This window comes from Pseudophryne corroboree, chromosome 11, assembly GCF_028390025.1.
Source record: "Pseudophryne corroboree isolate aPseCor3 chromosome 11, aPseCor3.hap2, whole genome shotgun sequence".
Taxonomy (NCBI): domain Eukaryota; kingdom Metazoa; phylum Chordata; class Amphibia; order Anura; family Myobatrachidae; genus Pseudophryne; species Pseudophryne corroboree.
The window spans coordinates 331046122-331070267 of NC_086454.1; the positions used below are offsets into that span (position 1 = coordinate 331046122).

General features: G+C 46.4%; 1 protein-coding gene across 1 annotated transcript in view; it reads left to right on the forward strand.

The window, feature by feature from the left end:
• The first annotated feature begins 490 nt into the window (after positions 1–490).
• ATP6V0D1 (ATPase H+ transporting V0 subunit d1) overlaps positions 491–24146 on the forward strand; it is a 129584-nt gene continuing 105928 nt past the window's right edge. Inside the window, exon 1 of the mRNA XM_063945754.1 lies at positions 491–790. Coding sequence (XP_063801824.1) covers positions 661–790 — 130 coding nt within the window. The 5' untranslated portion in view covers positions 491–660. The remainder of the gene's footprint in view (positions 791–24146) is intronic.

Genomic DNA, 24146 nt, shown 5'->3' on the forward strand with positions numbered 1-24146 from the left:
CATACAATTAAATATCCCACCAGACCCCATATACAGATGCAGTGTATACAGGACAGATAGATAGATAGATAGATAGATAGATAGATAGATAGATAGATAGATAGATAGATAGATAGAATTGTTATCCCAGCACTCAGCAAAAAAAATTAAATTGGCCTCAGTGTCCTATACAATTGCCTATATGAAGCGTTCACAGGACTGTGGTTAGCATTTGTAACACTTTACTTGTTTTTGTTTTTTTATAATGTAGACTCTGAACTTCTGAAGACATCACAGTCACACTTATAAAGACAAATGTACTCAGTAAAAACTGGAAGCACATTAAAAATAACAGGCAGCTGCACTCCTCAGTATCACCTATAGGGGGAGCTGCTTCGAGCGGTGCGAGTGCTGGCAGTACCCACTCACAACCGTCAGCTGCCGCTGCGGTGCAAGCCTCATTATGGCTGGCGACGTCACTTGCGTACAGCGATGCCGATTGGAAGCCCCGGGCCTCCACCATCCTGACAGCAGGCTCGTCATGTGACCTGGTGGTGGGGCTGTTATCACGTGACTCATTCCAGCTGCTCTCCGGGTCCGGCGGCCGCTGCACTGACGTCATTCATCCCTCCGCCGGGGCCTCACGGATACCGATCACTGCTGTTCCCCCCCGCCGCCGCCATGACGTCCTTCTCCGAGCTCTACTTCAACGTGGATAGCGGATACCTTGAAGGCCTGGTCCGCGGGTTCAAGGGCGGGATCCTGTCACAGGGGGACTACTTGAACCTGGTGCAGTGCGAGACCCTGGAGGGTGAGTAGTGATCATGGACTGTCTGTATCTGTGTACACCTTGGGAGGAGGTTCATAATGCTGGGAAGGGGAGGGAGGTGCTGCTGTTGCCAGTCACCCTGGGGTCATACTGGGTTAATCCATTCATCCCATCACCTACTGGTTCCCTGTGTCATAGGGAGGCACTATCATGTGCCCTGTATCACAGCACGCCCACCACCTGCGCCCGTATCCGGCGATAATGGTAGCCCTGGCAGTGCAAGTTTTCCTGCGCGCCTCTGTGGGTTGCGGCTCCCCAGGAAACGCTTGCAATGTATATTGACGCAGTGTGCCATCTTGGAATGTATCCATCTCGCTGAATTTAATTCTCCCACGTAATGTCTCCTGGGGTAATTCAGTGGCAGACGATGCTAGCGGTCTATTTCGTGCCTCACTGTAGCCTTGAGATCGTGTATTTTATTACTCCCCTATACGGCTCTGAGCAAATAAGCATGAACCGGAGGCGATTTGGTGTTGCGCTGCGTTCCAGCATCGTTGCAATGGCACAGCTTATTTGAATTGACTGCTATATCCCTCTTCCAGCTCCAGACCTCGCCAGGAACACGGTTGACCAGGGATCTTTCATAGGCAGTCCTCATAATAATTAGAATTTTTGTCTGGAGTAATTATGGGGTGCGTACAGTAGCGGTCCTCGTCTAGATCGATCGTCATGGCTGCTCCTAGTCCTCTAAAGCAGGAGATGGTTCCGCCAGCCGGTATGACATCCCAGTGTGTCCAAGTTTGTGTTATGATTCAGTTTTATGGAAGATCCATTTGGTGATCGCAAAGATTACCGCAAGGGATCCTCTTTGTTTTACGCTGCTGAAGGGCAGATTTAACAAAGAGTGAAAGAGTGATATCCTTGTTATCATTCATTACGGATGATAAATGGTGTTCCAGCCAATCAGCTCCTAACTGTCGTGTGTGTGAAAAAAAAATGACAGAAGCTGATTGGCTGGAGCACCGTTTATAATTTGCAACGAGTGATAAGACTATCACTCTTTAAATCTGCCTCTTAGTATGTGTGATCTGTTCAAACTGAGGGGGACATTTACTAAGCCGTGATAAGAGCGGAGAAGTGAGCCAGTGGAGAAGTTGCCCATGGCAACCAATCAGCACTGAAGTAACATCTATAATTTGCATACTATAAAATTGTACAGAGCTGCTGATTGGTTGATGGGGTAACTTCTCCACTGGCTCACTTCTCCGCTCTTATCACTGCTTTAGTAAATGTCCTCCTGATGATACTGTGTGTATATTGTATTTCATACTTTGTATCTCCCCTATCTCCACTCACTGCTTGTTACAGCCATTGTAACCCTATGTACTCCACACAAGATGGCGGCCTTGTTTGTGGGCGGGGTGGAGAAGCCATGGAACTAATGAGTCTGACTACTGGCATCATATGTGTTTTTTCATGTTCACGAACTGTAAACTTTTTAGTGCCCCCAAGATAGCTGCCATCTTTGCTTCCTTTTAGAGACAGGCGCTATATAAATAAACATTTATTATAGTGTTATTACTACTAGAATGCTGCGGAACCCGTTGTTTACTTGCGTGGCTACTGATCCCGAATATTGGACTTGACACTGTAAAATCAAATCAATAACTATGGAAGTAATCTTCTTTATCAAAGAACCAACTAACAAGGATTATGATACTTATAATAACTATCAGAAAATGTTAGAGGATGTACTAATGACCTTTCGTTGGACGTTTACTTGAATACACACCTTGTTGGGTGTTCATGTTGAATACGGGAGAGAGTAATCAAATCGTGGAGGAGTTGCTTATATCAACCAATCAGCATCCTAACTGTCATTTATCTAGCACAACCTGTGAAGTGACCATTATAAGCTGATTGTTTGGTATGGGAAACTTCTTCACTTAGGGGGTCATTCCGACCCAGCCGCATTGCGCATGCACGTCGTTGCCTGGCGACAAACGTCGCCAACGAGAAATGTGATCACAGCGGCGACCGCAAGAAGATGGACAGGCGGGAGGCGTTTCGGTGCTGATACTGTTTTCCAGGCGTGGCGAGTCCAACGCAGGCGGATTCAGGCGTTTAGAGGGCGAATGTCTGACGCCAGGACCGGGATCTTCATCGCTGGATCCGTCGTACTGGGTAAGTAACTGCAGCCCTGGTCTTTTGCGTGAAACTTTTTTAGCATAGCAGGTGTGCACAAGCGATCGCAGCCCTGCTATGCAGAAATACACTCCCACCATAGGCGGCGTCAGGTTGATCGCACGAGCAGCAAAAAGTTGCTTCGTGCGATCAACTCGGAATGACCCCCTTAGTCTCTTTCCAGTGTGTGACAAACACAGCCATACGAATATACGGAACATCAGGACCTTTCTTATCTCTTTGCAGAAGTGAGACTACAGACTAGGAAGTAGTTACTTTGCTCTCGCAATTGGCGTCCTGTGTGTTTCTTTTCTCTCCTCCAACTAAACCTCTGCCCATCCCACACCGTATGACCGTGTTATACTCATTGGAGTAGTTGGATTGGGCAGCTCATATAGGGTTTGATGAACAATGTAACATATTCCATCCCTTTTGTTCCAGAATCTTATTAATATTACATAAGATCATAATTGCCATGGAAATTCTTGATATTGAAAGTGCTGTCTTAATCGGGTATTGTAATGAAAAACACATAGGGAGGAATTCAATTGCTGCGCACATGTGGGTCCGTTACGGTAACAGGACATTGCAAATGTTCCTGCGCATTTCTGTGGCGTGCGGGGCATCTGTATGGGGTTTACCTGCGATGCAGATGTTACCAAGCCATAAAACTACGCATTTCTGCTGGACGGAATAAATAATATCACCTGGATCCCACAGAATGTTACTTATTCAATGAATGAAGGGGAGGGCAGTAATGTTATTGAGCGTTCCAGTGGGGCGCTGCGCTCTCCCTAATTTTAAAGTACTGACGTGCTTTGTTCTTATGGAGGTACCCTGCTGATCACATAGTGCCCTGCCTCCACTGTGCTGCGGCTGGTGTGGCTCTCCCTGTCCCGCGTCTGCCATGGTAGGTCCACAGCAAATGTACTCGTGGAAGGGGATCGGGAGATAAAGGGCACCACATGCCAGTTTGTTATGGTGAGTATATTGGCACTGACTGTACCGCAGCTACTACATCACAGGCTGGATTCCATTAAATCACGAATGTTGTATACAGTTATTGTAGTCCTGTTCCATGGTCCGGCCTATCCGTGCCCTGCAGAGCTGTGCCATGTACACAGGCTGTCATTTGTGTGGTAAGCGACCATGAAGTGTTGTTCTGAGCGGCCTGTTACTTGCTGATTATCAGAGATTTCCCTGTTAGCTTTAATATAGAAGTGTGCTGTCTGTATAAGTCACTGTGGACGTCTTTCATGTAGGCCGTACATTATTCAGTGCCAATCTCAGGCTGTGGAGATCGGGTAAATACCAGTCTTTTGTTTCTGTTCTCGTAATATTTACGTGAAAGAAATAACATTCAGAAGTAATGTTGCTTTATTAGGAAATCAGTAAAAGCTAGTGTCTTGTCGCTACTGTATTGTTTGTGTTTATATTAATGCTGCTCTTATTTTATTGAATTCGTCTTCTTGGGACTGTTACTCTAGCTCATGTAGTTTCCCTTCCTCAGTCATGTGACCTATGTGCTGATAATCACATGACTGCATTCCTGTTACTTATTGCAGCTCCTGGTTTCTCAACATGACATGAGAAGTCTCTCTCTCTCTCTCCAGAGTAATTTTTTTTTTTAACCCACCGTAACAGACATGGCTCCTCTGCCACCACCCTTGTAGTTGTGACTAGTGTCCAGGATAGCACATTGTGGTGGCTAGTACACAAACCAGCACAATTCTGGTAAGTGACTATAAAGCATAGTATTTGGCTCTATTCATCTGGGGCAGTGGTTCCCAAACATGGGGGGTGATGTGTGAAAAACGTCCTAACAGACGTTATGTGCTTGGGGGCGTATCCCCACATTATCGTGTTGATATGCCCTCACCCACCACCACAATGTATGATATGTGTGCCTGCCGATGTGGGAGGGCGTTATCTCACCTGTCCTGCGATAGCGCTTCTCCCACATCGGCTAGGCTGTTATCGGCGCCGCAGTTGTTCGCATGCGCCCTTCTCCCCTGCTTCCAGACTGCGCCGCTGGCGGCCCCCGGCGCATGTGCAATTAGGCTGTGTTGGATACCTGCATAATGTCCACGTTCAATAAAGTTTCGTTAAAAAAAAAAAACAATGAAAAGAAAAGAAAAATATAGACTGAGCGATTGCACATTTTGCACCCATCGCCAGACTGGGGGAGGCGAACAGGAGCATCGCGGTTAAGAGGCGAAGACTGCCAACAGAGGCAATCATACATTGCCGCTGCCCTTCGTCTGTCATTCACCGCGGAGGGGGCGCACGGCTGTCACTGCACACAGCGTTAACACGCCTTCATACATTATTGGGAAGCGCTAAATGCAGCCTTTAGGTGCGCTGTGGTCAGCAGAAACCATAGCGCACTTTCATACATCACCCCCATGGTTCTCAAGCCACCCCAACAGTCCAGGTTTTAAGGATATCCATGGCTGAGCACAGGTGGTTAAATCAAAATGTTAAGGCACCCAAACAGCCCAGGTTTTAAGGATATCCAAAGGTGGTTAAATCAAAATAACCAATGTACTAGTTAATTTACACATGCTCCGTCATGAATATCATTAAAACTTAGACCGTTGAGTTGTCTTTGCGGACATTGAAAGTGAACTATCCCCCCTCTTCGTCGATTACTCCCCCTCCCCATAAATGGCAGCTGAGCTCCTGTGTTCTGTACTGTACTTGCCACCGTGCAGCTGGATGGTTAGTATAGGATCTGATCCTTTAATCAGTGCACTGGACTAGAGAGTAGGTGCCAGGAAGAAGAAGCCCAGCGCAGCATGGTGAATGGAGAGCAGGAGGCATTCGTGTTAACAGCCACTATACAGCCTAGTGAGCCAGTATATCACCCCACACTATCCGGACAAACAAACCAGAGATAATCAAGCGTGTTGCACGGTGCGATGCAGCCAGAGGCAGGGCGGGGTGCGATGGAGCCAGAGGCAGGGCGGGGTGCGATGGAGCCAGAGGCAGGGCGGGGTGCGATGGAGCCAGAGGCAGGGCGGGGTGCGATGGAGCCAGAGGCAGGGCGGGGTGCGATGGAGCCAGGGCGGGGTGCGATGGAGCCAGGGCGGGGTGCGATGGAGGCAGGGCGGGGTGCGATGGAGCCAGAGCGCGATGCAGCCAGAGGCAGGGCACGGTGCGATGGAGCCAGAGGCAGGGCGGGGTGCGATGGAGGCAGGGCGGGGTGCGATGGAGGCAGGGCGCGTTGCGATGGAGCCAGAGGCAGGGCGCATTGCGATGGAGCCAGAGGCAGGGCGCGTTGCGATGGAGCCAGAGGCAGGGCGCGTTGCGATGGAGCCAGAGGCAGGGCGCGTTGCGATGGAGCCAGAGGCAGGGCGCGTTGCGATGGAGCCAGAGGCAGGGCGCGGTATAATAGGAGTACCATTCAGTGGGTCCCCGGAATCGGTGCAATCCTATTGTTGTTCTGAATCAGAGTTAGCTTTATTGGCCAGGTGTACTCACGTACACTAGGAAATTTTTGTGGTACAATGCATCGCCAAGCAGCAACATGAAGGGGAAAAACGTAGCTAGATGTGGGTGAGAATCTTCTATAAGTCTGAGTGAATAAACACTTATAGGGGAATATGCAATTAGCGGCGAATCGCTGCAATTTTTCGGCCGTTTTTTAATTCGACCGTCTAATTTCGGCAAGTGGGTGCCGAAATTGACCATATTCAATAAAAATTGGATTCGACAGTCCCGCTGACGAAAAACGGCCGATTTGACGGATTTTGTTCCGTTTTTTTAAAAATTGCGTGGGGTCCCTCCTCCAAAGCATAACCAGCCTCGGGCTCTTCGAGCTGGTCCTGGTTCTAAAAATACGGGGGGAAAATGGACAGGGGATCCCCCGTATTTTTAAAACCAGCATCGGGCTCTGCGCCTGGTGCTGGTGCAAAAAATACGGGAGACAAAAAGAGTAGGGGTCCCCCGTATTTTTTACACCAGCATCGGGCTCCACTAGCTGGACAGATAATGCCACAGCCGGGGGACACTTTTATACAGCGCCCTGCGGCCGTGGCATTAAATATCCAACTAGTCACCCCTGGCCGGGGTACCCTGGGGGAGTGGGGACCCCTTCAATCAAGGGGTCCCCCCCCAGCCACCCAAGGGCCAGGGGTGAAGCCCGAGGCTGTCCCCCCCCCATCCAAGGGCTGCGGATGGGGGGCTGATAGCCTTGAGAAATTGACAAGAATATTGTTTTTTCCTGTAGTACTACAAGTCCCAGCAAGCCTCCCCCGCAAGCTGGTACTTGGAGAACCACAAGTACCAGCATGCGGGAGAAAAACGGGCCCGTTGGTACCTGTAGTACTACTGGGAAAAAAATACCCAAATAAAAACAGGAGACACACACCTTGAGAGTAAAACTTTATTTCACACCTGCCGACACACACATACCTATGTTGACCCGCCGACTGCCACGTCTCCTGATCCGACGATCCGGGGTACCTGTGAATAAAATTATACTCGCCTCAATCCAGTGTCCAGATATAAATCCTCGTACTTGGCAAAGCAAATAAACGAACAGCCGACCAAGCCGGACTGAAAGGGGTCCCATGTTTACACATGTTTACCCTTTCCCCGAATGCAGAGACCCCCCCCCCCCCCCCCCCCCCCCCCGTGACTGCTATCACAGAAAGGTCTCTTAAGCCAATCAGCGAGCGCAACGTCCTGGCACTCTGCTCATTGGCTGCACGTCTGAGCTGTCAGACAGCGCATCTCAAAGCCTCTCCATTATACTCAATGGTGGGAACTTTGCGTCAGCGGTGAGGTCACCCGCGGTCAGCGGCTGACTGCGGGTAACCCCACCGCTGACGGCAAAGTTCCCACCATTGAAAGTAATGGAGGGAGCTGTGCGATGCGCTGTCTGAGCTCACACGTGCATACAGCCAATCAGGTGAGTGCAACGAAGTAGCGCTTCCTGATTGGCTGAAGGGACCTCTGTGACAGGAGTCACGTGGGGTCCCGGCATTCGGGGAAAGGGTAAACGTGTAAACATGGGACCCCTTTCAGTTCGCTGGTCCGGGTGTTCGTTTATTTGTTTTGCCAAGTACGAGGATTTATATCTGGACACTGGATTGAGGGGAGTATAATTTTATTCACAGGTACCCCGGATCGTCGGATCAGGAGACGTGGCAGTCGGCGGGTCAACATAGGTAAGTAGGTGTGTGTCGGCAGGTGTGAATTAAAGTTTTACTCTCAAGGTGTGTGTCTCCTGTTTTTATTTGGGTATTTTTTTTCCAGTAGTACTACAGGTACCAGCGGGCCCGTTTTTCTCCCACATGCTGGTACTTGTGGTTCTCCAAGTACCAGCTTGCGGGGGAGGCTTGCTGGGACTTGTAGTACTACAGGAAAAAACAATATTCTTGTCATTTTCTCAAGGCTATCAGCCCCCCATCCGCAGCGCTTGGATGGGGGGGACAGCCTCGGGCTTCACCCCTGGCCCTTGGGTGGCTGGGGGGTGGACCCCTTGATTGAAGGGGTCCCCACTCCCCCAGGGTACCCTGGCCAGGGGTGACTAGTTGGATATTTAATGCCACGGCCGCAGGGCGCTGTATAAAAGTGACCCCCGGCTGTGGCATTATCTGTCCAGCTAGTGGAGCCCGATGCTGGTGTAAAAAATATGGGGGACCCCTACTCTTTTTGTCCCCCGTATTTTTTGCACCAGGCGCAGAGCCCGGTGCTGGTTTTAAAAATACGGGGGATCCCCTGTCAATTTCCCCCCCGGATTTTTAGAACCAGGACCGGCTCGAAGAGCCCGAGGCTGGTTATGCTTTGGAGGGGGGACCCCACGCCATTTTTTTCCGGGATTTTACCATTCCATCTAAAAAAAATAAAAAAATATTTTTAAAAATATATAAATAATAATACTTGTGCCTCCCAAAAAGACAAACCAAGTACCTAATCCCCTCTAATATAAATGGATATGCTATTACCAATAAAAAAAACACCAAAAAAAACATGTTTTAATTTTTTTTTATTAGATTCACCCACCAAAGTGTGGCGGATTGAAAATGACGAATTTACTGTCTAAAAGCACTGTTGTCGAATTTCAAAACTTCAATTGAATATGCTTTTGTCGAATTGCCGCATTTGTACCATTGCAGAAAAGTCGAATTTGACAAATGTCGAATTTTGAAAGTCCGATTTTTTGACGGAAAGTACTGAATTGCATTGTCGAATTTTTTTTTTTTGGCGAAAAAGACCCGTTTTTCGGGAATTCGACCGCAATTGCATATACCCCATAATGTTGAGGCTGCTACCAAACACAGCAGTGTGATTTGTGATCATACTAATTGCATGCTTTTATAGACTGCTGACTACACGCAGCTGCACAAAGGAAGGAATCACAGTAATGAAAGACTGCTTTTCCTGCTTCTTGCCTTACTAACACGTCCATGTTCTTTTTATAGGGCCGATTTATCACCATCCGCATACAAGGATGCGGGTGACAGGTGATAAAATCAACCTAATCCACATGCACAGATGTATCAATTATCGCATGCAGGGACAGAGCTTGTGAGCAAGCTCCGTCTCTGCGATGACAATCCGCAACAGTATCGGGATATTTTTCAGGAAAAATACCCCGACGTCCTGCTGAACATTCACTGACATGGCCACTACCGCCGCTGGGTCGTCTCCTCCGTCGCAATTACATCCCCCTATGGTAAATATACTTACCAGTCCAGGGAGCCGGTGATCGCTGCTCCTGCAGAGGGCTACCGGGCATCAGATCCTGTGCGCTGCCCTGACCCCTGGTGCTGTAAAGTGAGCTGCCATTTTTCAGCATCACTTTACTGTACCGGGGATCACAGCAGCGCACAGGAAATCCCGATGACCGGCCTGCGCCGATCACCGGCTTCTGGGACTGGTAAGTATGTTTTTTTGTTTTTTTACCAGTTATCAGCCTGTGTGTCCCATCGGACACACAGAGCTGATTACACTGGCTGGGTCCCGCACAGCTTTCTCCACCATGGGGCAGAGAGAGCCATGCAAAAGGCTGCATATCGCAGTGCTGCCCTGTGATTTCGCTAGCCTGTGATGTGGGTAACTAAAAAATGACAATTAAAGGGTTTGGAGCAGTTTTTCATGAAAACTGCTCCAAATGCCCTTTAATACATTGGAGTGATACTACAATAATGTGAAAAGGGTGTGAAAACAGAAAACTCCCTTATTCACATTATTTTTGTAAAAATTATCTAAATAAATAGGCCCCTATGTGTTTTAAACGTTTTTTTTATGATGTCTGTCGCTTAATTTGCGGAGAAACTAATGTGATTTAATTACTATTGGGCGATAGGTACGATAAATTTGTTGAATAAATAACACCCTTGATTATCTGGACAGCGCTTTCTATTCTGTTCTTTTTATGGTTTGTCGAAGTCAAAAATATTACATAGAACATACAGACTCCACACATATAAGTCGCTATGCTTGCAAATACAGCAATATATGGTAACATACGCATTTACACGGACATGCCACAGAGATAGATTCGACACATATTTCATACAGCACATAATTATAACATATCAAGCGCCAGACATCATAATGATTTAAAATTATATAATGGATTAACGTCATGTATGCGTATTATTGGAGCAGCGCAAGATAGACCTGTCATATTTGGTATTAAAGCAACCAGATTAATGTGTAGATTAATTTGATACTTGTTATTAAGTTGTAGGACATTGCTATGAGTAGTTATGATTAAATGTATGAAAGCTAAAGTCACTTTTATTAGAACAATGGACAGGAAACTCAGCCAGCCCTTTTGATGTCTTCAAGGCTGAACCTGGTTAGCATACAAACAGACCAGTGACTCATCATGAATGAGAAAGTTCCCTCCCTTAGACTAGATGTGTGCACTCCCCCAAACTAGATAACGCATTACAGAGACACACAGGAGTTAGTTGCTGTTTTGTCCCAGACGATGGTGGAGATGTTGCTAGACCAGTTCCTGTATTTATTTGCTGAGAGAGAGAGAGATATATATTAAGAGGAGGATGCATTGAGGGAATGGTAATTGTATCGCTGGCCTCTAACTGTATGTATTAACTGCTTACTGTATATAGTGTAACCATGTAACTATATGTATACTGTACATTGTGATATATTGAATACATATCCTTTTAATATACATCAATGAGCTTTGGAACTCAGATAATGTGTGGGTGTATTGTTTTCTCTTATGGGATGCAGTGTTTTGCGATGTATAGCGCACAATCATGGCACATGGTAATAAGATGTGCAGGCGTCTACAATATATATTAGAGCGGGCATTTTAAATATTAGAAAGCAATTTGGTATTTACAGGTTATTTATTGAGGGTCCTCATGTCATTTGAAAAGGGCAGTCTATTTCAAGGGGGTCATTTTTAATGAATTCCAACATTCAAACAAAGCGCTTTCTATATTGGTTTTTTGTTGGTATATTGGCAGGGATGCTTGTGATTGGCTGTATGTCAATGTGACGCTGTTAGATGTTTTCTCCTTTGCACGTGCATATGTTACTTTTTTACAGATTGCACTTTACGCCTGTGATTTTGGGCGCAATTGCTGCAACCCTGTTATCTGCGCATCCCGTTTATGCGAATTACAGAAGAAGCTGCTGGAGCAGCGTTTGTGGTTTACTACAGTGGGAATATGAGCGGCATGGGACACTAAGGGGGGGAATGCAGTTGTTTTGCCATCGGGCGTGAGTGCCACAGGTGGGCATGATATCTGCTCGCTACCTCCTGAGGTGACAATCAGACATTGGAAAAAAGACAGGTTTTTGGGTGCCCAAACCGTTTTTGGCAGCGCATCCAATGCTTTGCATGGCTTTAGCCTCTTTACATGTGCGTTTCGGTGCGATAAGTAAAGGCACTTGCAGTACAAATAAAAATTACTTCGACATGGTCAAAAACAAGTGAATTCTCTCTCTAAAATTGACAGGGATGATACAGTAACCATAGAATCCACACACAACAGGCCAGATTTATATGTGGGCGTGGTGCCGTCCTGTGGAGCAAATTACTGATAGTCAGTACTTTGCGCAGGGCCCGTTCTGCACAACCGGGTCCTTTAATGCCGGATGGCAGCAGACCGTCAATGATTGACAGTCCGCTGCTGTGTGGAGGGCGGGGAGGGGGCAGCGATGTTTGCATAGAAACAAACTACGCATGGCTACTATGGGATCTCAGAGTTATGGGGCCAATACATCACACATAATAAAAACACATTCACTGATTCTGTTCCCTCCCCCCTCCTCCCCAGATTTAATGAATTTAATTTCAGGGGATGGTCCGCATGGTGCTTAGACCTACTCGAGTGTCCGTACATCTCTGCATAAGGTTGTTGGGGAATATGGTTGCCTCATACGAGGCGATCCAGTATGGGAGGTTCCATGCCAGACCGTTTGAGTTGGATCTCCTGAGCATGTGGTCCGGATCGCAACTACAGATGCACCGGATGATTCGTCTGTCACCTCAGGCCAGGATTTCCCTCCTGTGGTGGCTACTGTCCTCCAATCTCCTGGAAGGCCGGAGTTTCAGGAATTGGGATTGGACCCTCCTCACGACGGATGCAAGTCAGCGGGGATGGGGAGCTTTCACCCAAGGAGTGTAGTTCCAGTGCAGGTGGTCAGCCCACGAGGCCCTCCTTCCGATCAACATTCTGGAACTTCGGGAGATCTACAATGCTCTGCTTCAGGCCTCTCCTCTGCTCAAGGATCACGCGAACCAGGTACAGTCTGACAACGCCACGGCAGTGGCGTATGCCAATTGTCAAGGAGGAACAAAAAGCAGAGGTGTGGACAACTGGGAGGCGGGCTTTCTGAGTCGTCACGATCTCCACCTGGGGGAGTGGGAGCTCCACCATCTGGTGTTCCAGTAGATCATCGACTGGTGGGGTTGCCCACAAATAGACATGATGGCTTCTCGGCTCAACAAACTTCCCTGGTATTGCTCACGGACCAGGGACCCTCAGGCGAGGGCAGTCGGCACATCGGCTGGTCTACCTGTTTCCAATTCCTTTGCTCCCAAGGGTGCTAAAGCGGATCAGGAATCAAGGTGTCCAGGCAATTCTGATTGCCCCAGAATGGCTTCGGAGGGCGTGCTACGCGGATCTTCTGGACATGTCCGTCGAAGACCCTTGGCCTCTACCACTGAGAAGACATCTTCTTCAACAAGGACCATTCGTCTACCCGGATTTACGTCGTCTTTGTTTGACTGCATGGAGTTTGAGTGGAACATCCTAACTCACAAGGGCCTTTCCAAGAAGGTTATTACTTCCATGGTTCAGGCCAGGAAACCTGTGACGTCAAAACACTATCATCCGTTTCTGGAGGAGATATGTCTCTTGGTGCGAGGAATGCACGTATTTGACTGCAGAGTTTCCCTTGGGACATTTTTTACGTTTCCTGCAGGCTGGTGTTGATAAGGGCTTACGTCTGGGTTCCATTAAGGTCCAGATTTCAGCCCTCTCCATTTTCTTCCAGAAGAAATTGGCAGTGTTGCTAGAAGTTCAGACCTTCTTGCAAGGGGTACTCCACATACAACCACCTTTTGTGCTGTTTGGGATGTAGTGTTGGCATTTCTACAGTTCTCCTGGTTTGAACCTCTGATGACGGTAGAAGACCAGTACCTCACGTGGAAGACTGTGATGTTACTGGCCCTGGCTTCTGCTCGATTTATCTCAGAATTGGGGGCCTTATCATGTAAAAGTCCGTACTTGGTCATTTACGAGGACAGAGCGGAGCTCAGGACTAGACACCAGTTCCTGCAGAAGGTTGTCTCCGGTTTTCACCTGAATCAACCTATTGTGGTTCCGTCCAGTTCTGACGCTTCTGCTCCTCCAGAGGAATTGGATGCTGTGCGTGCCTTGAAGATCTATGTCAAGCGCACTGCTCGGGTCAGATAAACGGATTCCTTGTTCGTGCTCTGATGCGCAGAAAAGGGGTTGCCCTGCTTCAAAGCAGTCCATTGCTCGTTGGATTCGGCTTACTATCCAACAGGCCTATGTGTCGGCAGCCTTACCTGTTCCTAAGTCTATGAAGGCCCACTCTAGTCTCGGCCTTGCAACTATGCCGAGCTGCTACCTGGTCGGGAAGAACACCTTTGTGAAGTTCTACAAATTTGATACCCTGGCCAAAGAGGATACCCAGTTTGGGCAGGCGGTGCTGCAGCAGTCTCTGCCCGTTCTGGAAGCTTTGGGACGTTCCCATCATACTAGATTCCCCAATATCCCTTATGGATGCTAGAGAAAATAGGATTTTAATACCTACCGGTAAATCCTTTTCTCGTAGTCCGTAAGGGATATTGGGCGCCCGCCTCAGTGCGTGGACTTTTCTGCAGGTTCTTGTTTTATGGTTAGCTGTTGCTGTTTGTTGTTACCAGCTGTTGCTGGTTGTTATGTTAGTGGTGTGCTGGTGTGTAAATCTCACCACTCATTGTCATGATCCTTCTCTCGTATATGTCCTTTCTCCTTCGGGCACTGTATTACCTATAACTGCCTGTGGGAGGGGCATAGAGGGGAGGAGCCGGCACTCCCAGTTGAAGAAATGTAAAGTGCACTGGCTCCTTTTGACCCCGTCTATACCCCATCGTACTAGATTCCCAAATATCCCTTATGGACTACGAGAAAAGGATTTACTGATAGGTATTAAAATCCTATTTTTGTTGCTCTAATATCTGTTTATCCCTTTTGGACCCATTGCATGTTTCCGGTGTATCCCAGTGATGACACTGGTAAAGTAGATGAATGAGTCCCTAAGTAACCTCCCAAAAATACGATTTGGTCATTTAGATCCAACGTCCATCCTAATGGACAACGATTTGCTGGTGTTGTAGCTCGTACATCAAAACACTGCGAATCGTTCTAATTCGATATGTTGATACTGCAGCGATATTCGATTGATATAGTATGTGGTTTTACTTGTAATGTGGGATACTCTTTGTGGCTTTCTTTCTGGGTGAAGCCATCTTTCAGTTACAGCGTCCGTTACAAGCCGGTGCTGCCATCTGCCGGAATATATTTTGACAGTATTTTCGGACGTTTAAATTGACATTGTGCTTTGAATGGCAGCCTTTCATCACAATATAGGAGAGTATTCATTTAAGTGCCATTTTTTTCTGCAAAAACTGCACTAATTCGACCATCTCTATTCAATAGTGGGGTTCTGACGTTTTTTTAATCTTTTTCTCGATTTTATGACTCCAATAGGGGTCATAAAGGGGTTACAGGACAATATTAGTTTATTCTGACAGCATGGTAGTTCAGATTCAGTGCAGGGATGTTAATGGAGCTACAGATTAATGTACAAGATGGATTGTGATCATGTGTCTTCCTGAATATGGTGTGACCAGGAGGCAGCAGATCAGGAGCGGATTTCCACATCCACATGTATTATAAGAAGTCTGGTAAAAGCACCCACACAACTCAGATGTGGGATATTACTGTTATTCTTTATATAGCACCACTATGTTTTATGCAGCCATCAGAATGTTTACTCATTCACATCTGCCCCTTTCCCAGTGCGGCCCCAACACCGGAATACGCCCATGTCTTACACAAGATGTTACCAAATATATTCTTCCACCTCTGTCTGTCTGGTATCCCCCTCACCCATCTATCTTTAATGCTGCAGCAAAACTGTTCTTCCTCTCTTTGCACCACTATGCAAATCCATACACTGGCTCCCTGTGTCCCCCGCAGTCCTGTTCAAATGACTCGCCCTTACCTCAATATCTTCTCCCCTATTAGATCTACCTGTAACCTGCACATTGTCTCTGGCATCCAGCTGTCACTCCCTGTAATTAGACGCTGCTAGCACACATTGGGGGAATTCAAATGTTATTGCACCTTCTATCTCCCGTCTAAATAAGTCTTAATAGGTCAAACAGGGATATTAGTGAGAGAGGCTGTATTATGTATGATGGGGGGGGGGGGGGGGGGAGGGACGGAGGAGAATAACAGTCGGTAAGGTTAATTCTAGAAACGCACTAGAAAATATAGATAAGTTAGCAATAAAACAAACAGACAAGGGAGATGCTAAGCTAAATTGTATACTTGCGAATGCAAGAAGCCTATTGGGTAAAATGGGAGAATTGCTTGTATCACAGTCTCAGACCTGATATTATAGGTATTATGGAAACATGGTGGGACGACTCTCTCACAACTGGGTTGCGAATTTGGAGGGATATTCACTTTTCAGGAGGGATAGTGCTACCAAAAGGGGAGGAGGGGTATATCTTGATGTAAAACCATCTCTAAAACCTAACTTAATAGATGTTATTTACGAGGGGACTGGAGATAACGTGGAATCGCTATGGGTTGAGCTCACAAGTGGGGGCATTCAAGCAAAGAAACTAGTTATTGGCATGTGCTACAAACAACCGGATATTAGCGTTCATGACGAGGAACAACTTTTACAGCAAATTGAAAAAGCTGCGGGAATGGGGGACATCCTAGTGATAGGGGATTTCAATTATCCTGATATTAATTGGAGTAACGATTCATGTGTAAAAGCTAGGAGCTGCCGGTTTCTAAACACTTTAAAGGATCAATACTTGACTCAATTAGTCGAGGACCCAACCAGAGGTAATATCCTGGACCTAGTTATTACCAATAATGTGGACATTATATCAAACACTAAAGTTGGGGAGACCTTGGGAAACAGTGATCATTATATGATCACATTCGACATCAGTTTCAAGAAACATAGCTATAAGGGATCAACCAAAACATTAAACTTTAGAAAAGCTAACTTCAATATGCTGAGACAGGCAATAAACAACATAGACTGGGAAGTTTTGTTTCATGGTAAGGACACATCGGAAATGTGGGATGCTTTAAAAGGGTTGCTAGATAGCAACATTCACAAATTCATTCCCATGAGCAGTAAACGCAGGAGTACTAAACTCAAACCAATGTGGCTTAATAAGGATGTCAAAAAAGAAATGGCTAAAAAGAGGCGTGCTTTCAAAGCATTTAAATCTAATGGAGAGGAGGATTCATTCCGGTATTACAAGGAATGCAATAAAAGATGCAAAAAAGTTAAAAGAGCAGCTAAAATTATAAACGAAAAGCAAAACGCTATAGAGCATAAAACCAATCCTAAAAAGTTTTCTAAAAAGGTTAATGAAGGAGAAAGTAGGCCCATTAAAATATGAATTGGGAGCTTTGATAAATGACGACAAATTAAAAATATTGAACAACTTTTTTTTCCCTCCGTATTCACCAGAGAGGATGAGCCGGTGACAGTAGTGCATGGCGACAGGGAAGGATATGAGTCGTGGCTTGATGCTTGTTTAAGTGAGGAAGTAGTCCTGGAGAGAGACTAAGCAAGGTAAAGATTAATAAATCACCGGGCCCAGACGGTATTCATCCGAGGGTTATTATGGCACTTAGGTCACGGCTAGCAAAACCCCTATACTTGATTTTCCATAGTTCAGTTAGATCAGGCATGGAACCGAGGGATTGGCGCATAGCTGAGGTAGTGCCTTAATTTAAAAAGGGAACAAAAAGTAATCGTGGAAACTATAGACCAGTTCGTTTAACCTCTATAGTGGGTGAAATATTGGAAGGTATTTTGAGGGATAGCATAGGGGATCACCTACAGGCTACTAAGTTTATTAGGAAAAGTCAGCATGGGTTTGTAAGGGACAGATCATGTCAAACCAACTTAATCAGCTTCTACAAGGAAGTCAGCAAGAATCAGGGTAAAGCAGTGGATGTGGTGTATTTAGATTTTGCAAAAACCTTCAATGCAATGCCACATAGGAGACTGGTCCACAAATTAAGGGAACTTGGCCTAGGAAATACTATTTGTAGATGGATGAGTAATTGGCTGGATAACAGAGTACAACGAGTAGTGGTCAACGGGATGTTCTCCAGTTGGGCACCAGTAGTCAGCGGAATACCACAAGGGTCCGTTCTTGGCCCACTGCTGTTCACTATATTTATCAGTGATCTAGGAATAGGCCTGGAAAGCACAGTGACAATCTTTGTAGACGATACTAAACTGTGAAAGGTAATTAATTCAGAAAGAGATGTGGAGTCTCTACAGAATGACTTATTTAAACTTCAAACCTGGGCGTCTAAATGGAGAATGAGGTTCAATATAGAAAAATGCAAAGTTATGCATTTTGGGACAAAAAACACATTTGCATCCTACCTGGGGAAAATATAGGAGTAACTATGGTGGAAAAAGATTTGGGGGTGCTCATAGATAATAGGCTTAATAACAGTACACAATGTCAAATTGCAGCAAAGAAGGCAAATAAAGTGCTTGCGTGCATTAAACGGGGCATTGAGACAAGGGACGAGGATGTAATCCTGCCACTCTACAAATCATTGGTACGACCGCACCTGGAATATTGTGTTCAGTTCTGGGCATCATATTATAAAAAAGATATCGGGAAACTAGAAAAGGTTCAAAGGTGAGCTACTAAATTGATTAAAGGGTTGAGAGACACTGGAGTACGAGGAAAGACTTACTAGGTTAAATATGTATACACTAGAAAAGAGGCGTCTAAGAGGAGACATTAATATATTCAAATATGTAAAGGGTCATTACAAGGAGCTAGCAGTGGATTTGTTCATTAATACAACTCCGTATAGGACGCGTGGGCACTGACAGAGGCTAGAGGAGAGAAAATTCTGCACACAATGTAGGAAAAGGATCTTCGCGGTAAGGGCAATAAAGATTTGGAACTCCCTGCCGGAGAAGGTAATAATGGCAGACTCTGTAAATGCATTTAAAGACGGACTGGACAAATTTCTAACTGGAAAACGTATCCAGGGTTACAGCATTCAGCAGAGTGACATTAATATCTGGGAGTGGTAGAATCGTAGTTGTCAATTGGTATTAAACCATTCATTCAGCAGGTGCATTATAATATGAACAGATTAACACCCGGCACTCTGTCTCAACCCCAAACTTACTGCGTTCCTGGCACACATTCCTCCTCCCCTTCTGGCTCCCTAGCAGTGAGAGCCAGGACCGGATTAAGGCTTGTGGGGGCCCAAGGGCGACAAAGTTGTGGGGGCCCCCACTAATCGCACACAAAGCAGTGGCACACAGTACCTTTTCCCCCAAACCCCCCTTACCCCCCCCCCCCCCACAGCCCACAGCAGGAGTACACGGCTCTGGTGCTGCAAATTGGTCCGCCACCGCACAGGGAGAAGGGGGACAGGGTGGCTGCAGCAGAGAGGGAGGGAGGGCTGCAGCCCACTTACATGATCCACGGGCCGGAGGAGAAGGGAGGGCAGCCAGATCTCTCCAGCGGTGACCACACGGACACGGAGCAGCAGCCAACGCTTAAACCAGAGCACTGGAGCACACCTTGCTGCCGTCTCCTACTGTCTTCACTTGCTAACAGGATAACATTTGGATATGATGAAGCGACAGCGGATTTGCACCAAGCGGTCGATGCTTTTCAGCCTCCCAGCATCCAGCGGGCCCGTCCATATATCCCCGCCTCCTTGCTCAGGCAAATCCGTTCTTTGTTTGGTGCGGCAGTAGCCGGACCATGGTCACAGGGCTGCTGGTTTTTAGCAGCCCTAAGCTTTCTTATTTTATTTTGATAGTCTTACTATGTGATCTTTCTAAAAAGCGTCTTATACGTACCTTAGAAAGAGTCGCTCCAGCAACTCCTTGCCGGGTCGCGACCGCGCTTACCCACAAGTACGGTGCTGTTTCGGCGGGCGTCTGTGTCAGATATACTAGCAGGTCCACCAGACGTTACCAGGCTGTGGCCGGAGCACGGGGAGAAGGTAAGGCGTCGGTTCCGCTTAGAGGGGGAACGTGGACACAGCCGCACTGTTTTGGGAGGAGACTATCAAACAAACAGTCGTTGACGCGGCTGCCCCTTAGGGTGCACCAGCGCTAGGCCTTAGGGATCATAAGTGCCAGGGATAGTATGATCCCTAGGGTTGATTCAGACGCTCCCCTGGGCGCCCCTCCCCCCGGTTCATGACCAGTTTCCTCAGAGTCTCCCGCCGTCCCGCTTCCGTCTGAGATGCTGCGTATCTAAGGGAACCCAGTCACAGCATAGGCGGCTGTGTGACTAGTGCGTCGGTGTTCACTATAGATTCACGAAGCGGTGGTGTACACTATTAGCGTCTGGATCCACTCAGCGCTTGTAACGTATTGATCGGTCCTGGAAGCGGGGTGAGTCTCCCTGTATCTCACTCTCAAGTGCAGAACAAACGATATCTGACGTCATATATAACCCGACGGCTCGTACGATATATCGGGTGCACATCGGACAGTGTGTACCCATATGTGTAGATATTGCACAGTGCCTCTATGAGGTTTATTTATGGAAATGAAACGGAGTTGTATGTTTGCATATAAAACACGAGTATGTGATTGTCTCTGTAGTGCGCAGTAGCTATCATTTATTTACTAGTTATCTGCCCATGGCTCCCAGCTCTTACCATTCATATCTCTAATTACTGGACCTCGGATTCAGGTCAGTGGGCATTTCTCTAGTATATTTTAATGAAGCCTCTCTTTGGTAAGGCTGGTGCACACTTTTACATGACCTGTCTGCCGACTCCTGTATCCGCAGGCTGAGCTGACAATTCTGGTGAGCATACACACTTCCCAATCGGCCGCTAGTTTTGTCTGTGCGGAGAACAGAACACGGTGGGCATTTGAATTTGCCCTCCCAGTTGAGATGTCGGCCACCGGCGGTCCCTGTAGCAAGTGTACAGGCGGTCAGTGGGTTGTCTGAACACAGCCAGGTGCACCGATATATCTGCAGATGTATCGGGCATTGATTGTGCTGCAGGGCTGACGGGATAGGTCTGTGAACGACTTCATTCACAGATGTAGCGTGTGTACACACCCACCGATTCGCAAATTTACATGTCATCCACTGTGTAACTGTAGCCATTACCATACAGTGTGTGCATGTATCTGCTGATGCTGTGTGTACAGGTTATCAGCTACCAGATCAGAGAGGTGTACTGCTGCCACCTTGTGGCCATTACTATACAGTGTGTACAGAAACAAAAAAGGTGAAGATCAACTGCGCCCACAGATGGCTGCAGTGAGGGCGTACAGGGAGAGGTCACTCTCTCTCCACCACAGTAATAACAAAACAGATACAAGAGTCCGCCTTCTGCTGCGCTATCCGCAAGTCCTCAAGTAGAAATAGTGGCGATCTTTCAACAGGAAGAAAGTCCCGAACTCCAAAACCCAAACGAGAGGGTCACAAACAGTCTGAATAGTTCAAAATAGATTGTATAGAATATCACGGATGGAAGTGATTGACAGATATATATCGCGAGGGGATGCCGGGAAAACTTTTAACAGGTACGCACCGTACTCATATGTACAATGTGCGGAAAGTGTCCATAAAGGTATCTTTTTTTCCTCCTGGACTGCAGTGGATTTTATTGTTCTTCTTTCCTTTTTAGTCGCCCCTCATAAGACAAAAAGTAACAAACAGGGGTGGAAACCCCAATGGTGTAATACGTTCGTGGAACAGATTTACAGAAATCTATGGGATGATCTTATTTCAAGTAGGAAACGTACCCCACTTACATAAAAACACAATAAAATACTCCTATAAAGGTATCTTTAAATAACAGGAAAAGGTGAGGCGTACCCCAAACTCACGTTCTGTGGGTGTTATGCAGACACATCAAGGTTTCTTTAAAAGATGGCTTCCTCCTTCTTCTTTATGCAGTTCTCATTGAAACCATGAGGTCTTTTTGCATTTACACATCTGCAGATAATATTCAGCCTTTTTCCACTCACCAATTCCCTAAGTTTCTAGGGAACTTAGGGAATTGGTGAGTGGAAAAAGGCTGTTTTAGTGCTGAATATTATCTGCAGATGTGTAAATGCAAAAAGACCTCATGGTTTCAATGAGAACTGCATAAAGAAGAAGCAGGAAGCCATCTTTTAAAGAAACCTTGATGTGTCTGCATAACACCCACAGAACGTGAGTTTGGGGTACGCCTCACCTTTTCCTGTTATTTAAAGATACCTTTATATGAGTATTGTGTTTTTATGTAAGTGAGGTACGTTTCCTACTTGAAATAAGATCATCCCATAGATTTCTGTAAATCTGTTCCATGAACGTATTACACCATTGGGGTTTCCACCCCTGTTTGTTACTTTTTGTCTTATGAGGGGCGACTAAAAAGGAAAGAAGAACCATAAAATCCACTGCAGTCCATGAGGAAAAAGATACCTTTATGGACACTTTCCGCACATTGTACATATGAGTACGGTGCGTACCTGTTAAAAGTTTTCCTGTCATCCCCTCACGATATATATCTGTCAATCACTACCATCCGTGATATTCTATACCATCTATTTTGAACTATTCAGACTGTTTGTGACCCTCCCGTTTGGGTTTTGGAGTTCGGGACTTTCTTCCTGTTGAAAGATCGCCACTATTTCTACTTGAGGACTTGCGGATAGCGCAGCAGAAGACTATACAGTATGTATTCATGTATCTGCTGATGCTGTGTGTGCAGGTTATCAGCTACCAGATCAGTGAGGTGTACTGCTGCCACCTTGTGGCCATGCTGAAATGTTCAGAAGATATTCACTGTTAAGATCCCCATACACTTATGTGACTTCTCTGATGGGAGAAGTCATATAGGATTCCCTAGATCTCACGGGCGGCAGGATCACAAATGATACATAGTATGCGGACCTTTTGCATACGATGTATCGTATGCAATCCCAGCCAACGCTCTGGGATCTGACTTCTATAGTGCAGCCCTTGCGATCTCCGACTCCGATGAGCACAGGGCCGCGCATAGGAACGTAATCGGAGGTAAAACACCTGCGATTTGCCACTTTTCTTCCGATTTCTCATCTTGATTCGTTGAAATCTGCCAAGTGTATGGGCACCATTAGATTGGCACAAGGAAGATGTCAGTATTGCAGCAATCTGTAATAGAATCAGAGGACATTTAATGTCTGTAATCAAGGAGAGGGGCAGCACTGTGGCACAGTCATTAGCATTGCTGCATGTGATTCCAGCCAGCGCTGTAAGTGTGTGCTGTCTGCATGGGTTTCCTCCATCTACTTTGCTTTCCTCCCACAGTCCATAAACATACAGGTAGGTTAATTGGCTTCTGACAAAAAAGAACAAACAACATTAATCCCTATGTGTGTATCCATGTTGTGGTAAATATAGATTGTAAGCTTCACTGGGCCAGGGACTGCGAATAATTTACATATATACAGTGGGCTGCGTAATAAATAGTTTATATTGCAGTGGTATAATGGGTTAACACGTAATAAAGTATTTTATGCTCTTCGCTTATATTTGGCCAAAAACAGTTTGTCTGGGGAACTTTTAAACCTGGCCAGTATGTATGACTTCTTATTCCACCTTTCATTCTTTACACTGACTGCATCATACAGTATATACATGGTTGAGTCACATTATTATGACCACCAGCTAATAGCCAGAGTGACCGCCGTGTGCAGCGCGGACAGCAGCTAGACGGGCTGAACTGTCATTTTATACACACGTCTGGTAGCCCCCAGGTTCCTGCGGACGGTGAGCTGCTCCACTATAGCATGTCGGTCGGCCCTCATGCACCTTCGTAACCGACTTTCACCCCTCACATAAATGGCGTGTGGTGCTCCGCAGTTCCCACGCCGAAGATTCGCAATGAAGTCCAGTCGCGATACACCCTTCACCACAGCAGCACATGGACAGGGCACACACTGCGCTGTGTCAGAAATACTGCCGCCCTAGGCCAAAAAAGTTTATAATCATCCCTTTTTGCAACCCTGATAAATCGCCCCTTTTACCCATGACAGTAACATGCGATATGTATGCAGACGGCCAATCGCACACAATATACCCACCAAGCCAGTGCATGACACGTGACGTACTTCGTGGGCGACGCGCTGCCGACATCACATGTAGGAGGTGGTCATAATAATGTGACTTAACAGTGTATATATAGTACTGTGCAAAAGTTTTAGGCAGGTGTGGAAAACATGCTGCAGAGTAAGAATGCTTTCAAAAATAGAAGTGTTTAATAGTTTATTTTAATCAATTAACAAAATTGATCTGAAGTCAGGGAATGTTAGTTCGTGTAGGGACTGACCAAAAGGGAATGGCCGTGACGGGGCTGGTCAGCTTAACAAACTATTGCAATAACATTCCCTGAATTCAGACGAGGTACGGTGTGAAGTGTTATTGGGTGAGTGCTGAATTTGTATG